Source organism: Pogoniulus pusillus, chromosome 17, assembly GCF_015220805.1.
Source record: "Pogoniulus pusillus isolate bPogPus1 chromosome 17, bPogPus1.pri, whole genome shotgun sequence".
Lineage (NCBI taxonomy): Eukaryota > Metazoa > Chordata > Aves > Piciformes > Lybiidae > Pogoniulus > Pogoniulus pusillus.
Genome location: NC_087280.1, coordinates 2201227 through 2218853, shown reverse-complemented (window position 1 = coordinate 2218853; position 17627 = coordinate 2201227). Strand labels below are relative to the sequence as shown.

The 17627-nt window shown below is 56.9% G+C and overlaps 1 protein-coding gene across 8 annotated transcripts in view; it reads right to left on the bottom strand.

Moving 5' to 3' along the window:
- Window positions 1–17627, bottom strand: part of NEO1 (neogenin 1) — a 311645-nt gene that overhangs the window by 70998 nt on the left and 223020 nt on the right. For 7 of the 8 annotated variants that reach the window (XM_064157224.1, XM_064157230.1, XM_064157225.1 and 4 more), the window contains 5 exons: window positions 15746–15890; window positions 14451–14561; window positions 12176–12370; window positions 10840–10935; window positions 6486–6709 (listed from right to left, as the gene is read on the bottom strand). In XM_064157224.1, coding sequence (XP_064013294.1) covers window positions 6486–6709; window positions 10840–10935; window positions 12176–12370; window positions 14451–14561; window positions 15746–15890 — 771 coding nt within the window. The remainder of the gene's footprint in view (window positions 1–6485; window positions 6710–10839; window positions 10936–12175; window positions 12371–14450; window positions 14562–15745; window positions 15891–17627) is intronic. The other variant, XM_064157226.1, reaches the window with a different exon arrangement.

Genomic DNA, 17627 nt, shown 5'->3' with positions numbered 1-17627 from the left:
TTCCTCCTCACAGCCAGCCCAGACCTGCCCTGGCACAGCTTCAGCCTGGGTCCCCTTCTTCTGCTGCTGCCTGCCTGGCAGCAGAGCCCAACCCCAGCTGGCTACAGCCTCCCTGCAGGCAGCTGCAGGCAGCAATGAGCTCTGCCCTGAGCCTCCTCTGCTGCAGGCTGCACCCCCCCAGCTCCCTCAGCCTCTCCTCACAGGGCTGTGCTCCAGGCCCCTCCCCAGCCTTGCTGCCCTTCTCCAAACACCTTCCAGCACCTCAGCAGCTCTCTGCAATGCAGGAGCCCAGAACTGGACACAGCACTGCAGGGGTGGCCTGAGCAGTGCTGAGCACAGGGGCACAAGAACCTCCCTTGTCCTGCTGCCCACACTGCTCCTGAGCCAGCCCAGGATGCCATTGGCTCTGCTGCCCACCTGGGCACTGCTGCCTCCTCTGCAGCTCCTCTCTCCCAGCCCAGCTGGCTACAGCCTCCCTTCAGGTACCTGCAGACAGCAATGAGCTCTGCCCTGAGCCCTCTCTTCTCCAGACTAAACAGCCCCAGCTCCCTAAATGCCTCTGGCTGGCCCAATTATGCCATCCCAAGTCCAAAGGAGAAATCTTTTCCTAGCACCTTGCATCAGGAGCTACCTCCCCCCACTAAAACCCATCTGTCCTTCCTCTCCAGGACACCTACCAGCAGCACCTAAGCCTTTGATTCTCTTTGCAGCACCTCTTAGCTGCAAGCTGCAGCCACAAGTGGCAGCTGGAGTCCTCCTCACAGCCTGCAGCTGCCTTTTTTCATCTGTGCCTTTGAAAGTTGCTGTCTTTTAGTTTCAGTGCACATCACATTGAATGCAAATGACACACAAAAGGCTGCAGTGGACTTCTCAGCTTGCTTCATGGTTTTTATCACACCACCTTTTTTCTTCCCCCCTCTCCCTTCCCTCTCCACAACATATCCCTTGGTCCTAGACCCTGCTCACCTTCTGGAAGTGAGCTTCCTAAATCTTACCCTGGAAAAAATGGATGTCTTTCTGGTTTGGTTTATTCCTTCCCCTCTCTTTTATGCAGTCCTAAAAGATCTCAGTTAAGATTTAGTGGTTTAAGCTTATGCTTGAGAGCACACAAATAAATCACAGCTAAGGAGGGACCCAGCTCCACACAACAAAGCTCCTTTGAGCAAGGCTCTGATCTACATCAGTGAGACCTCATGCTTCAAAGCACAGCAGAGGCTTTTAGCTCCAGGAACAGTATCACAGCTGCTTCTCTGTTTATCTGCTCCAGATTGACACAACTTCTAAATGCATGTGAGGGAAAAGCAGGCTGCTTCAAGTGGAACCTCTCAGCTTGGGTTTGAAGCCTGCAGCCTCTTCTTTAGTCACTGTGAAAGTCAGTGGGGAGCAAGTGGTGAAAATAAGAAGGAGCTGCAGAATCAGAGAGTGGGGTGGGTTGGAAAGGACCTTCAAGATCACACAGTCATGGAGTCAAGCAGGTTGGAAGAGAGCTCCAAGCTCACCCAGCTCAATCCAGCCCTGGCCAGTCACCCAGACCATGGCACTAAGTGCCCCAGCCAGGCTTGGCTGCAACACCTCAAGGCACAACAACCTGTGCCAGTGTCTCACCACCCTCAACCTGTGCCAGTGTCTCACCTCCCTCAACCTGTGCCAGTGTCTCACCACCCTCAACCTGTGCCAGTGTCTCACCACCCTTAACCTGTGCCAGTGTCTCACCTCCCTCAACCTGTGCCAGTGTCTCACCTCCCTCAACCTGTGCCTGTGTCTCACCACCCTCAACCTGTGCCAGTCTCTCACCTCCCTCAACCTGTGCCAGTGTCTCACCACCCTCAACCTGGTTCAGTCTCTCACCTCTCTCAACCTGTGCCATTGTCTCACCTCCCTCAACCTGTGCCAGTGTCTCTCCACCCTCAACCTGTGCCAGTGTCTCACCTCCCTCAACCTGTGCCAGAGTCTCACCTCCCTCAAACTGTGCCAGAGTCTCACCACCCTCAACCTGTGCCAGTGTCTCACCACCCTCAAACTGTGCCTGTGTCTCACCTCCCTCAACCTGTGCCAGTGTCTCACCTCCCTCAACCTGTGCCAGTGTCTCTCCACCCTCAACCTGTGCCAGTGTCTCACCTCCCTCAACCTGTGCCAGAGTCTCACCACCCTCAAACTGTGCCAGAGTCTCACCACCCTCAACCTGTGCCAGTATCTCACCTCCCTCAACCTGTGCCAGTCTCTCACCACCCTCAACCTGTGCCAGTGTCTCACCTCCCTCAACCTGTGCCAGTGTCCCACCACCCTCAACCTGTGCCAGTGTCTCACCTCCCTCAAACTGTGCCAGTCTCTCACCACCCTCAACCTGTGCCAGTGTCTCACCTCCCTCAATCTGTGCCAGTGTCTCACCACCCTCAACCTGTGCCAGTGTCTCACCACCCTCAACCTGTGCCAGTCTCTCACCACCCTCAAACTGTGCCAGTGTCTCACCTCCCTCAACCTGTGCCAGTCTCTCACCACCCTCAACCTGTGCCAGTCTCTCACCACCCTCACTATCAAGAACTTCCTCCCAACATCCACTTTAAGCCTCTTCTCTGCCACTTCAAACCCATTCCTCTTCATCCTGGCATTCCCATTCCTTGTCCATAGTCCCTCCCCAGCCTTCCTGCAGACCCCTTCAGACCCTGCAAGGCCACTCCAGGGTCTCCTTTAAGCCTTCTCTTCTCCAGGCTGCACAGCCCCAACTCTCTCAGCCTGTGCTCACAGCAGAGCTGCTGCAGCCCTCTCAGCATCTTGGTGGCCTCCTCTGGACTGGCTCCAACACTTCCATGTGCTGCTTGTGCTGGGGGCTGCAGATGTCTTAAGACCTTTAGCAGAGCCCAACTCAAAGTGCACAGCAGGAATGACACCTCCCTGTGGCACCTGCAGATTGAACCCACAGGTCAGAGAAGCAAAAAGTCATTAAGGTTGGAAAAGGCCTCCAAGATCCTCAAGTCCAACTGCAACCCAAGTACCATGGCCACTAAACCAGACCCTTCAGTGCCAGGGCCACAGGTTTCTTCAACACCTCCAGCCACAGCCACTCCACCACCTCCCTGGGCAGCCCATTCCAGTGCCAATCACTCTCTCTGCCAGGAACTTCCTCCTCACAGCCAGCCCAGACCTGCCCTGCCACAGCTTCAGCCTGGGTCCCCTTCTTCTGCTGCTGGCTGCCTGGCAGCAGAGCCCAACCCCAGCTGGCTACAGCCTCCCTGCAGGCAGCTGCAGGCAGCAATGAGCTCTGCCCTGAGCCTCCTCTGCTGCAGGCTGCACCCCCCCAGCTCCCTCAGCCTCTCCTCACAGGGCTGTGCTCCAGGCCCCTCCCCAGCCTTGCTGCCCTTCTCCAAACACCTTCCAGCACCTCAACAGCTCTCTGCAGTGGAGGAGCCCAGAGCTGGACACAGCACTGCAGGGGTGGCCTGAGCAGTGCTGAGCACAGGGGCACAAGAACCTCCCTTGTCCTGCTGCCCACACTGCTCCTGAGCCAGCCCAGGATGCCATTGGCTTTTTTTGGCCACCTGGGCACACTTGAAAGTCTCCATTCAGGTACCTGCAGACAACCTCTCTGGGAAGCCTGGGAGGTTAATATCTGAGGTATCTCAAGGGGGCCTACATAAAAGCTGGGAAGGACTTTTCAGGATATCAGGGAGTGTCAGGAGTGGGGGGAATGGAGCAAAGGTGGAGGTGGGGAGAGTGAGGCTGGAGGTGAGGAGGAAGTTGTTGAGTAGCAGAGTGGTGAGAGGCTGGAATGGGTTGCCCAGGGAGGGGGTTGAGGCCCCATGGCTGGAGGTGTTTGAGGCCAGGCTGGCTGAGGCTGTGGTCAGGCTGCTCTAGGGTAGGGTGTCCCTGGGCATGGCAGGGGTTGGCACTGCCTGCTCCTTGTGCTCCCTTCCAACCCTGCCTGCTTCTATGATTCTAACAGACCTATTACATGTCCTGGCCTGCTCCACCCTTCTGCTACTCTGCTACTAGGGGAAGAAAGAGTGAGAGGAAAACAAAGCCACAATCCCTTCCCCCCTCCCAGTTCCCACCAGGTCCCCTCTACCTCTACCACCTTTTCTAAGCTGTTTGCTTTACTCTCATCAAACCTTGACTGGGCTACAAAGCTTCTTCTGCCTGCAGTCAGGCAGTGTGCTGGGGTGGAGGAAGAGGCAGTGCCTTGTACTTGGTGTTGGCAATGTGCAGGGGTGGAGGAAGAGGCAGTGCCTTGGTTTTGGTGCTGGCAGTGTGCAGGGGTGGAGGAAGAGGCAGTGCCTTGTACTTGGTGTTGGCAATGTGCAGGGGTGGAGGAAGGGGCAGTGCCTTGTACTTGGTGTTGGCAATGTGCAGGGGTGGAGGAAGAGGCAGTGCCTTGTACTTGGTGTTGGCAATGTGCAGGGGTGGAGGAAGGGGCAGTGCCTTGGTTTTGGTGCTGGCAGTGTGCAGGAGTGGAGGAAGAGGCAGTGCCTTGTACTTGGTGCTGGCAGTGTGCTGGGGTGGAGGAAGAGGCAGTGCCTTGTACTTGGTGTTGGCAGGGATGTTGGGGTGCAGGCAGGGCAGTACCTTGTTTCTGGTGCTGGCAGGGTGCTGGCAGGGTGTTGGGGTGCAGGCAGGGATGTTGGGGTGCAGGTAGGGCAGCACCTTGTTTCTGGTGCTGGCAGGGATGCTGGGGTGCAGGCAGGGCAGTACCTTTTTTCTGGTGCAGGCAGGGTGCTGGCAGGGATGTTGGGGTGCAGGCAGGGCAGTACCTTGTACTTGGTGTTGGCAGGGATGCTGGGGTGCAGGCAGGGATGTTGGGGTGCAGGCAGGGCAGTACCTTGTACTTGGTGTTGGCAGGGTGCTGACAGGGTGTTGGGGTGCTGGCAGGGATGCTGGGGTGCAGGCAGGGCAGTACCTTGTACTTGGTGTTGGCAGGGTGCTGGCAGGGTGTTGGGGTGCAGGCAGGGATGTTGGGGTGCAGGCAGGGCAGTACCTTGTACTTGGTGTTGGCAGGGATGTTGGGGTGCAGGCAGGGATGCTGGGGTGCAGGCAGGGCACTACCTTGTTTCTGGTGCTGGCAGGGTGCTGACAGGGTGTTGGGGTGCTGGCAGGGATGCTGGGGTGCAGCAGGGCAGTACCTTGTACTTGGTGTTGGCAGGGATGCTGGGGTGCAGGCAGGGATGCTGGGGTGCAGGCAGGGCAGTACCTTGTACTTGGTGTTGGCAGGGATGTTGGGGTGCAGGCAGGGATGCTGGGGTGCAAGCAGGGCAGTACCTTGTACTTGGTGTTGGCAGGGATGTTGGGGTGCAGGCAGGGATGCTGGGGTGCAGCAGGGCAGTACCTTGTACTTGGTGTTGGCAGGGATGCTGGGGTGCAGGCAGGGCAGTACCTCGTTTCTGGTGCTGGCAGGGTGCTGGCAGGGTGTTGGGGTGCAGGAAGGGATGCTGGGGTGCTGGCAGGGATGCTGGGGTGCAGCAGGGCAGTACCTTGTACTTGGTGTTGGCAGGGATGTTGGGGTGCAGGAAGGGATGCTGGGGTGCTGGCAGGGTGCTGGCAGGGATGCTGGGGTGCTGGCAGGGATGCTGGGGTGCAGCAGGGCAGTACCTTGTACTTGGTGTTGGCAGGGATGTTGGGGTGCAGGCAGGGATGTTGGGGTGCAGGCAGGGCAGTACCTTGTTTCTGGTGCTGGCAGGGTGCTGGCAGGGATGTTGGGGTGCAGGCAGGGATGTTGGGGTGCAGGCAGGGCAGTACCTTGTACTTGGTGTTGGCAGGGATGCTGGGGTGCAGGCAGGGATGCTGGGGTGCAGGCAGGGCAGTACCTTGTACTTGGTGTTGGCAGGGTGCTGACAGGGTGTTGGGGTGCTGGCAGGGATGCTGGGGTGCAGGCAGGGCAGTACCTTGTACTTGGTGTTGGCAGGGATGCTGGGGTGCAGGCAGGGGTGCTGGGGTGCAGCAGGGCAGTACCTTGTACTTGGTGTTGGCAGGGATGTTGGGGTGCAGGCAGGGATGTTGGGGTGCAGGCAGGGCAGTACCTTGTTTCTGGTGCTGGCAGGGTGCAGGCAGGGATGTTGGGGTGCAGGCAGGGATGTTGGGGTGCAGGCAGGGCAGTACCTTGTACTTGGTGTTGGCAGGGATGCTGGGGTGCAGGCAGGGATGCTGGGGTGCAGGCAGGGCAGTACCTTGTACTTGGTGTTGGCAGGGATGCTGGGGTGCTGGCAGGGCAGCACCTTGTTTCTGGTGCTGGCAGGGTGCTGGGGTGCAGGAAGGGATGCTGGGGTGCAGGAAGGGATGCTGGGGTGCAGCAGGGCAGTACCTTGTACTTGGTGTTGGCAGGGATGTTGGGGTGCAGGCAGGGATGCTGGGGTGCAGCAGGGCAGTACCTTGTACTTGGTGTTGGCAGGGATGTTGGGGTGCAGGAAGGGATGCTGGGGTGCTGGCAGGGTGCTGGCAGGGTGTTGGCATGGATGCTGGGGTGCAGGCAGGGATGCTGGGGTGCAGCAGGGCAGTACCTTGTACTTGGTGTTGGCAGGGATGTTGGTCTTCCAGCGCACGGTGTAGTAGCGAGCGTCTGTGATCTTCTGGTTCTTCGGCAGAGAGTTGTCTGCCCAAGTGATCCGGATGGTGTCATGGCTCAGGATGGAAGCCTGAACTCCCACGGGTGGCATCATGGGAGAAGGATCTGGCACTGGAGTGTATGGAGCATTAATAACAAACAAATCAACCTCGGAAGTGTCTGGGGGAGGGGGGAGGGTTGTAATTCAAACAGAGGCAATCGAATGGGAACAAAAGAAGACAGAGACAAAAAAAAAAGGGGGGGGTGGGGGGTGGGTGGGGGATGCAGGGAAGTGCCATGGAATGGAAGGTGAGAAATGGAGGGAAAAAAAAAAGAGAGAAAAGGCAGAGTTAATAGGGGTGACCATCAGGCTGGCCCACCAAAAAACAGCCCTCTTGCATCCTGTTACCTTTGGGAGGCAAGAGAGACAACCACAGAGAGGCACCGAATGGGTTGGGTTGGAAAGGGACCTCCAGAGATCAGCCAGGTCCAAGCCTCAACCTGTGCCATAGGCAGGGACAGCTCTCACCAGCTCAGGTCGTTCAAAGTCACTCATCCAAGCTGGTCCTGAACGCCTCCAGGGAGGTTGGGGAGCACAGAAGCACCCAATGTGATCGAAGATCACATTGGGTGCTTCTGTGCTCCCCAACCTCCCTGGGAAACCTGTGCCAGTGTCTCAGCACCCTCAACCTGGACCAGTGTCTCACCACCCTCAACCTGTGCCAGTCTCTCACCACCCTCAACCTGTGCCTGTGTCTCACGTCCCTCAACCTGTGCCAGTGTCTCACCACCCTCAACCTGTGCCAGTCTCTCACCACCCTCAACCTGGACCAGTGTCTCACCACCCTCAACCTGTGCCAGTGTCTCACCTCCCTCAACCTGGATCAGTGTCTCACCTCCCTCAACCTGTGCCAGTCTCTCACCTCCCTCAACCTGGACCAGTGTCTCACCTCCCTCAACCTGGACCAGTGTCTCACCTCCCTCAACCTATGCCAGTGTCTCACCACCCTCAACCTGGACCAGTGTCTCACCTCCCTCAACCTGTGCCAGTGTCTCACCACCCTCAACCTGAGCCAGTGTCTCACCACCCTCAACCTGTGCCAGTGTCTCACCTCCCTCAACCTGTGCCTGTGTCTCATCACCCTCAACCTGTGCCAGTGTCTCACCTCCCTCAACCTGTGCCAGTCTCTCACCACCCTCAACCTGTGCCAGTCTCTCACCACCCTCAACCTCTGCCAGTCTCTCACCTCCCTCAACCTGTGCCAGTGTCTCACCACCCTCAACCTGTGCCAGTCTCTCACCACCCTCAACCTGTGCCTGTGTCTCACCACCCTCAACCTCTGCCAGTCTCTCACCTCCCTCAACCTGGACCAGTGTCTCACCTCCCTCAACCTGGACCAGTGTCTCACCTCCCTCAACCTATGCCAGTGTCTCACCACCCTCAACCTGGACCAGTGTCTCACCTCCCTCAACCTGGACCAGTGTCTCACCACCCTCAACCTGTGCCAGTGTCTCACCTCCCTCAACCTGTGCCAGTGTCTCACCTCCCTCAACCTGTGCCTGTGTCTCATCACCCTCAACCTCTGCCAGTGTCTCATCACCCTCAACCTGTGCCAGTGTCTCACCACCCTCAACCTGTGCCTGTGTCTCACCACCCTCAACCTCTGCCAGTCTCTCACCTCCCTCAACCTGTGCCAGTGTCTCACCACCCTCAACCTGTGCCAGTCTCTCACTCCCCTCACTCTAAAAAACCCTTTCCTAACACCCAGTTTCCATCTCCCCTCTGCCACTTCAAACCCATTCCTCCTCCTCCAGTCATCACCAGACCTTGTCAATAGTCCCTCCCCAGCTCTCCTGTAGGTCTCTTTTCAGGTACAGGAAGGCCACTCTAAGGTCTCCTCAAAGCCTTTTCCCCACCCTATCAAGAATTTCATCCTGATCTCCAGTCTAAACCTGCCCTCCTCAAGCTTCATCCACCTCACCACATCACTGCTCACTGCATTCAGCCTGGGAACCCCAAAGATCCACCTCACCACATCACTGCTCACTGCATTCAGCCTGGGAACCCCAGAGATCCACCTCACCACATCACTGCTCACTGCATTCAGCCTGGGAACCCCAAAGATCCACCTCACCACATCACTGCTCACTGCATTCAGCCTGGGAACCCCAAAGATCCACCTCACTGCTCACTGCATTCAGCCTGAGAACCCCAAAGATCCACCTCACTGCTCACTGCATTCAGCCTGGGAACCCCAAAGATCCATCTCACCACACCACTGCTCACTGCATTCAGCCTGAGAACCCCAAAGATCCACCTCACTGCTCACTGCATTCAGCCTGGGAACCCCAAAGATCCATCTCACCACACCACTGCTCACTGCATTCAGCCTGGGAACCCCAAAGATCCACCTCACTGCTCACTGCATTCAGCCTGAGAACCCCAAAGATCCACCTCACCACATCACTGCTCACTGCATTCAGCCTGGGAACCCCAAAGATCCACCTCACCACATCACTGCTCACTGCATTCAGCCTGAGAACCCCAAAGATCCATCTCACTGCTCACTGCATTCAGCCTGAGAACCCCAAAGATCAACCTCACCACATCACTCCTCACTGCATTCAGCCTGAGAACCCCAAAGATCCACCTCACCACATCACTGCTCACTGCATTCAGCCTGGGAACCCCAAAGATCCACCTCACCACCTCACTGCTCACTGCATTCAGCCTGAGAACCCCAAAGATCCACCTCACCACATCACTGCTCACTGCATTCAGCATGGGAACCCCAAAGATCCACCTCACTGCTCACTGCATTCAGCCTGGGAACCCCAAAGATCCACCTCACCACATCACTGCTCACTGCATTCAGCCTGGGAACCCCAAAGATCCACCTCACCACATCACTGCTCACTGCATTCAGCCTGGGAACCCCAAAGATCCACCTCACCACATCACTGCTCACTGCATTCAGCCTGGGAACCCCAAAGGTCCACCTCACCACCTCACTGCTCACTGCATTCAGCCTGGGAACCCCAAAGATCCACCTCACCACATCACTGCTCACTGCATTCAGCCTGGGAACCCCAGAGATCCACCTCACCACATCACTGCTCACTGCATTCAGCCTGGGAACCCCAAAGATCCACCTCACTGCTCACTGCATTCAGCCTGAGAACCCCAAAGATCCACCTCACCACCTCACTGCTCACTGCATTCAGCCTGAGAACCCCAGAGATCCACCTCACCACATCACTGCTCACTGCACTATCACTGCTCACTGCACTCAACTTGAGAACCCCAAACATGCAGGAATTTTCACTTGGTCTCAGACTGCTCACATTCCTCTTCTAGGCAACAAGGAGGTGGGAAAAGAGCTGCAGCTCTTCTTATGCCACTTGATAAAAGCCACTCCCAACATCTTTTAAAGGCTGAGGGCAATCATAGAATCATAGCATGAAGCAGGTTGGAAGAGAGCTCCAAGCTCAGCCAGCCCAACCTAGCACCCAGCCCTGGCCAGTCATAGACTCAAGCAGGTTGGAAGTGAGGTCCAAGCTCAGCCAGCCCAACCTAGCACCCAGCCCTGGCCAGTCATAGACTTAAGCAGGTTGGAAGAGAGCTCCAGGCTCAGCCAGCCCAACCTAGCACCCAGCTCTGGCCAGTCATAGACTCAAGCAGGTTGGAAGAGAGCTCCAAGCTCAGCCAGCCCAACCTAGCACCCAGCACTGACCAGTCATAGGATCAAGCAGGTTGGAAGAGAGCTCCAAGCTCAGCCAGCCCAACCTAGCACCCAGCCCTGCCCAACCAACCAGACCATGGCACTAAGCAGCTTAGGGTCATGCCAAGAGCCTTATGAGGGAGCACAATGAGCCACAGCTCTTGCTGGCAAAGACATTTCTCTGCTTCAGGTTGAAACAACCCCAACAAAATGCCAAGACATTGTTTAGTCTGAGTGCAGATGGAGACCTGGGTAAAGAAAATGCAGGCAACTCGTTCCAAATCTCAGGGTGAGTGAGGTAAAAAGCTCTCATCTGTCCCTAGGGCCCTGTCTTTAGCCCTGCCCCCAGCTCATGATGCTACCTTTCTGCAGCAAGAACATCCCCAGCTAAGCTGAGAGGGAGGTTTTGTGAGCCACAGATCTAACTAAACCAACCCAAACCACGCCAGGCATGCACCCCAAGAGCAAGGCCAAACAGCTGGAGAAGTGGAGGGCATTTGATGATCCTGCAGGACACAGCATCCCATTCCAGCACTGCTCCACAGGGTGATGGCTTGCAAGGAGCTGAAGGCAGCCCTTGGCCTTTACCTGAGTGGGGTCTGGTCACGGCGCTCTCGTACAGAGGGATTCCTTCGCCCACGTTGTTAAAGGCCTTCAGAGTTATCACATAGTGGGAGCTGGGGTCTGAGGAAAGGGGGTGGGGGGGGGAAGAAAAACATCATTTGAGGGCAAGCTGTTAGTGAAACCTCTTCTCCACTCCTTCACACAGGCACTAGTTTACTTTCTCCCCCAAAGTTAGTTGTGAATCACAGAATTAACCAGGTTGGAAGAGACCTCTAGGATCAGTGAGTCCAACCTATCACCTAACCCTTCTGATTAACTAACCCATGGTACTGAGTGCCTCAGCCAGCCTCCTTTTACACACCTCCAGGGATGGAGACTCTACCACCTTCCCAGGCAGCCCATCACAGAATCACTGAGGCTGGAAAAGACCTCCGAGCTCATCCAGTGCAGCCTAGGACCTGCCAGCAGGGCAGCAGCTAAGCCATGCCACCAGGTGCCACATCCAAGCTCTCCTCAAACACCTGCAGGGATGGTGGCTGCACCACCTCCCTGGGCAGCCCATCCCATCCAGCTATCCTGGGCAGTCCATCACCTTTCATAGAAGCAAGCAGGTTGGAAGAGAGCTCCAAGCTCAGCCAGCCCAACCTAGCACCCAGCCCTATCCAGTCAACTAGACCATGGCACTAAGTGCCCCATCCAGGCTTGGATTCAACACCTGCAGGGACAGTGACTGCACCACCTCCCTGGGCAGCCCAACCTAGCACCCAGCCCAGCCCAACCAACCAGACCATGGCACTAAGTGCCCCAGCCAGGCTTGGCTGCAACACCTCCAGCCACAGCCACTCCACCACCTCCCTGGGCAGCCCATTCCAGTGCCAATCACTCTCTCTGCCAGGAACTTCCTCCTCACAGCCAGCCCAGACCTGTCCTGCCACAGCTTCAGCCTGGGTCCCCTTCTTCTGCTGCTGGCTGCCTGGCAGCAGAGCCCAACCCCAGCTGGCTACAGCCTCCCTGCAGGCAGCTGCAGGCAGCAATCAGCTCTGCCCTGAGCCTCCTCTGCTGCAGGCTGCACCCCCCCAGCTCCCTCAGCCTCTCCTCACAGGGCTGTGCTCCAGGCCCCTCCCCAGCCTTGCTGCCCTTCTCCAAACACCTTCCAGCACCTCAGCAGCTCTCTGCAATGCAGGAGCCCAGCACTGGACACAGCACTGCAGGGGTGTCCTGAGCAGTGCTGAGCACAGGAGCAGAACAACCTCCCTCATCCTTGTGGCCACCTCTGGGCTGGCTCCAACATTTCCACGTAACACCACAACCAGAAAACCAAGGAAAGGTAGAGCCCAGGTGCTGCTGTTCTTCCACTCACCTAAGTTCTCAATGGTGTAGTACCTCTGCTTATAGTCCACCTTGATGGTCTGGGCATGAGGGCTGCCAATGCCATAGCCTATGGCATAGCCTCTCACCACGATGTTCTGGTTCTCAGGTGGGGTCCAGCTGACCACGATGCTGGTGACCAGCGGGCGGACGTGCAGGGAGCTTGGCACCTCAGGCACCCGAGTCTCTGTGGAGGGAAAAGAGGGGAATCAAGGCATTTCTCTTCAATCATGCCCAGGACATGGAGACCTAGGAGCTAGGGAGGTTAAATGCAGTGCTGCTCACCCTGGGTCTCAGTTGAAATGAGTAGGACCCAGAGGAGAGGGTTTTATTGTGCAAGTGAGAGCAAAGGACCCCAACCACCAGAAGAAGGTGGTTTTGTACACTGATGGATCTTGACAGACACATCTCTGAAACAGAAAGGACAGCAAGTGTCAGGTCTGCTTCTCAGAGCAAGTCCTGCATGGGCCAGCAATGTGCCCTTGTAGCCAAGAAGGCCAGTGGGATCCTGGGGGAGGTGTCAAGAGGAGTGTGGCCAGCAGAGCCAGGGAGAATCAAAGAGTCATAGAGTCATAGAAGCAGAGTCATAGAATCAGGCAGGTTGGAAGGGAGCTCCAAGCTCAGCCAGTCCAGCCTAGCACCCAGCCCTGGCCAATCAACCAGACCACAGAATCATAGAATCACCCAGGTTGGAAGAGAGCTCCAAGCTCACCCAGCCCAACCTAGCACCCAGCCCTGCCCAACCAACCAGACCATGGCACTAAGTGCCCCAGCCAGGCTTGGCTGCAACACCTCCAGCCACAGCCACTCCACCACCTCCCTGGAGGTGTTTGAGGCCAGGCTGGCTGAGGCTGTGGTCAGGCTGCTCTAGGGTAGGGTGTCCCTGGGCATGGCAGAGGGGTTGGCACTGCCTGCTCCTTGTGCTGCCTTCCAACTCTGCCTGATTCTGTGATTCTATGATGCTGAGTTCCTGAGCCATGCTTGGTACAGGCCAACAGCTCTCCAGGGGTGAAGGAACCTCAGCTGGAGGGTCTGTAAAGGCAGGAGACATCACAGCACCACAGAATGCCAGGGGCTGGAAGGGACCTCCAAAGCTCATCCAGTTCCATCCTCCCTGCAGAACAGGAGCACCCAGAGCAGATCACACAGCAACACATCCAGGTGGAGCTGGAGTATCTCCAGAGAGGGAGAGACTCCACAACCCTCCTGGGCAGCCTGTTCCAGGGTTCTTTGGAGTTAGGGTGGTGAGACACAGGCACAGGTTGAGGATGATGGAGACACAGGCACAGGTTGAGGGTGGTGGGACACTGGCACAGGTTGAGGGTGGTGGGACACTGGCACAGGTTGCCCAGGGAGGTTGTGGAGCACAGAAGCACCCAATGTGATCAAAGATCACATTGGGTGCTTCTGTGCTCCACAACCTCCCTGAAGGTGTTCAGGACCAGGTTGGATGAGGCCTTGAGGGACCTGTTCTAGTGGGAGATGTCCCTGCCTATGGGACAGGGGAGTTGGAACTGGCTGATCCTTGAGATCCCTTCCAACCTAAACCATTCTTGGATTCTATTCAATGATTCAATGGAGAGCAAGGAAGAAGAGGACAGGTATTAAGCTGAGGAGCAAGAAGAGGGCAGGTATTAAGCTGAGGAGCAAGGAGGGGGCAGGTATTAAGCTGAGGAGCAAGGAGGGGGCAGGTATTAAGCTGAGGAGCAAGGAGGGGGCAGGTATTAAGCTGAGGAGCAAGAAGAGGACAGGTATTAAGGTGAGGAGCAAGGAGAGGACAGGCATTAAGCTGAGGAGCAAGGAGAGGGCAGGCATTAAGCTGAGGAGCAAGGAGGGGACAGGTATTAAGCTGAGGAGCAAGGAGAGGACAGGTATTAAGCTGAGGAGCAAGGAGAGGACAGGTATTAAGCTGAGGAGCAAGGAGAGGGCAGGTTTTAAGCTGAGGAGCAAGGAGAGGACAGGTATTAAGCTGAGGAGCAAGGAGAGGACAGGCATTAAGCTGAGGAGCAAGGAGAGGACAGGTATTAAGCTGAGGAGCAAGGAGAGGACAGGTATTAAGCTGAGGAGCAAGGAGAGGGCAGGTATTAAGGTGAGGAGCAAGGAGAGGACAGGTATTAAGTTGAGGATCAGTTGTGCCTCTGGTTAAAAACAACAGAAGAGAATCAGGTTTGCCTTCACAAGAGGCCACCAGACCTTTCCCCTGCTCTGGTGCCCAGGAGTTCTGCTGGGTTTGAGGTCACAAAAGCCATTCCCACTTCTGCTCTTACCATCCAGGTCGCTCTCAAAGGTCTCTGCTGACACCCAGTCGGTCGCTGGACCGGTGCCGTTCACAGTCAGGGCAGCCACTCGGAAGCTGTACTCTGTGCCTCGTTCCAGACCTAAGGGACAAAGAGCATCCCAGCTAGCAGCACTGGAATTCCAGCTGGCAGTGGAGGAATCACAGTTTCACATGGAAGTATGGGTTCTAGAAGCCTTTCACCCCACCACAGCCACTCGAGCAGGTCAGGAATCGTAGAATCATAGAATCAGGCAGGTTGGAAGAGAGCTCCAAGCTCAGCCAGCCCAGCCTAGCACCCAGCCCTGGCCAGTCATAGACTCAAGCAGGCTGGAAGAGAGCTCCAAGCTCAGCCAGCCCAACCTAGCACCCAGCCCTGGCCAGTCATAGAGCCAAGCAGGTTGGAAGAGAGCTCCAAGCTCAGCCAGCCCAACCTAGCACCCAGCCCTGGCCAGTCATAGAGCCAAGCAGGTTGGAAGAGAGCTCCAAGCTCTCCAGCCCAACCTAGCACCCAGCCCTGTCCAACCAACCAGACCATGGCACTAAGTGCCCCAGCCAGGCTTGGCTCCAACACCTCCAGCCACAGCCACTCCACCACCTCCCTGGGCAGCCCATTCCAATGCCAATCACTCTCTCTGACAACAACTTCCTCCTCACAGCCAGCCCAGACCTGCCCTGCCACAGCTTCAGCCTGGGTCCCCTTCTTCTGCTGCTGCCTGCCTGGCAGCAGAGCCCAACCCCACCTGGAACACCTCCAAGAGGTCTCTCAGCCTCTCCTCATCAAAATCATAGAATCAACCAGGTTGGAAGAATGCTCCAGTCCCCTAATTATCCTTGTAGCCCTCTGTTGGACCTTCTCCAGCAGATTCCAGTCCCTCTTCACCAGGGGAAGTTCATCCCAGAGAGAGTGATTGGCATTGGAATGGGCTGCCCAGGGAGGTGGTGGAGTCATCATCCGTGGAGGCGGTCAAGAAAAGCCTGGATGAGGCACTTAGTGCCATGGTCTGGTTGACTGGTTAGGGCTGGGGGATAGGTTGGGCTGGATGATCTTGGAGGTCTCTTCCAACCTGCTTGATTCTGTGGTGCTATGGTTCATGTGGTACACCCAGAGCTAGCAACCAGGCTGCCAGATCTCCGCAGATCTCACTTCCCCCCCCCAGCCAGCGCTTCACAGCCCCAAACCCACCCACTTTAACTGCTTCCATTTGAGCCTGCCAAGTCTAGAACCCCACTGCCTGTGAGGCTCAACCCTCTCCAAGGCCCTGAGGGGCTGGCTGAGCTGCTGACCTTCGATGAGCTGGAAGAGCTGGGTGCCTCCGATGCTCTCCGTCACCTCGCTCTTGCGCGACGCTTTGCGGTAGCGGATCTTGTAGCCGGTGATCAGCCCGCTCTGGGTGCCTGCAGGAGGGGGCTGCCAGTGCAGCATGATGCTCTGTGGGAGGCAGAAAGGGGGGACAAAGCCATGACATGCCATGCAGCCAGAGGAACCAGTGCCAAGACTGCCCTGAAGAGCAGACAGACAGACAGACAGAGGTGCCGACAGAACTAACCGGGTTGGGAAACAGCTTGGAGGGCATCGAGTCCAACCTATCTCCTAAGCCTCCTAACGAAGCAAACTCTGGCAGAGAGCTTTCATTTGCTCCCTGCCTATTAGCTAAGGACAGGAACAGTCTCATTTAAAGCCCTGAAACAGTCTGAGGACTAATCTGTAGGGAAGCAGTTCCAAAAGCTGATGCTGTTTACAGCTACCCCAGCGGAATGCCTTCAGAGTGACACCTCCTGAGCTGTGCTGCTCAGCTCCAGCAGCAGCAGTGTGGGCAGCAGGGCAAGGGAGGTTCTTGTGCCCCTGTGCTCAGCACTGCTCAGGCCACCCCTGCAGTGCTGTGTCCAGCTCTGGGCTCCTCCATTGCAGAGAGATGCTGAGGTGCTGGAAGGTGTTTGGAGCAGGGCAGCAAGGCTGGGGAGGGGCCTGGAGCACAGCCCTGTGAGGAGAGGCTGAGGGAGCTGGGGGGGTGCAGCCTGCAGCAGAGGAGGCTCAGGGCAGAGCTCATTGCTGCCTGCAGCTGCCTGCAGGGAGGCTGTAGCCAGCTGGGGTTGGGCTCTGCTGCCAGGCAGCCAGCAGCAGAAGAAGGGGACCCAGGCTGAAGCTGTGGCAGGGCAGGTCTGGGCTGGCTGTGAGGAGGAAGTTCCTGGCAGAGAGAGTGATTGGCATGGGAATGGGCTGCCCAAGGAGGTGGTGGAGTGGCCGTGGCTGGAGGTGTTGCAGCCAAGCCTGGCTGGGGCACTTAGTGCCATGGTCTGGTTGGTTGGGCAGGGCTGGGTGCTAGGTTGGGCTGGCTGAGCTTGGAGCTCTCTTCCAACCTGCTTGATTCTGTGATTCTTTGACTGCTTCTCATGTTTGTTCCAGCTGCTGAACCCAGGGAGCAGCTCCTCCTTTCCAAACACAAAGTCAAACCACTTCATTTCCAGCACAGCAGGCAGCTGCTGCTTCACTACAGGGCTGACAGAAGCACAGAATTAACCAGGTTGGGAAAGGCCTCTGGGATCAGCCAGCCCAACCTAGCACCTAACACCTTCTAATGAACTAACCAAGTGCCTCAGCCAGCATCCTTTAACACCCCCAGAGATGGGGACTCCACCACCTCCCTGGGCAGCCCATTCCAGTGCCAATCACTCTCTCTGCCAGGAACTTCCTCCTCACAGCCAGCCCAGACCTGCCCTGCCACAGCTTCAGCCTGGGTCCCCTTCTGCTGCTGCTGGCTGCCTGGCAGCAGAGCCCAACCCCAGCTGGCTACAGCCTCCCTGCAGGCAGCTGCAGGCAGCAATGAGCTCTGCCCTGAGCCTCCTCTGCTGCAGGCTGCACCCCCCCAGCTCCCTCAGCCTCTCCTCACAGGGCTGTGCTCCAGGCCCCTCCCCAGCCTTAAAAGAGGACTCCCTTTGCCCAGAGGAGACCACAGGCCTGATGCAGAAAGCAAAACCTCTCTGATTCAGCAGCAGGTCACCTATGTGGCCTGGAGAAGTTCACTTCCAAGTGCCTCAATCCTATCAGACTTTCTGATTCCACTTTCCCACAGAGCTCCTGGGGTTTGCCTTTCATTTTGCCCAGGTTCTCATCTGCAGGTAGGCTGCACTTGGGCAGGTAGCTTTACAAACTGCTGTTTGTGCTCTC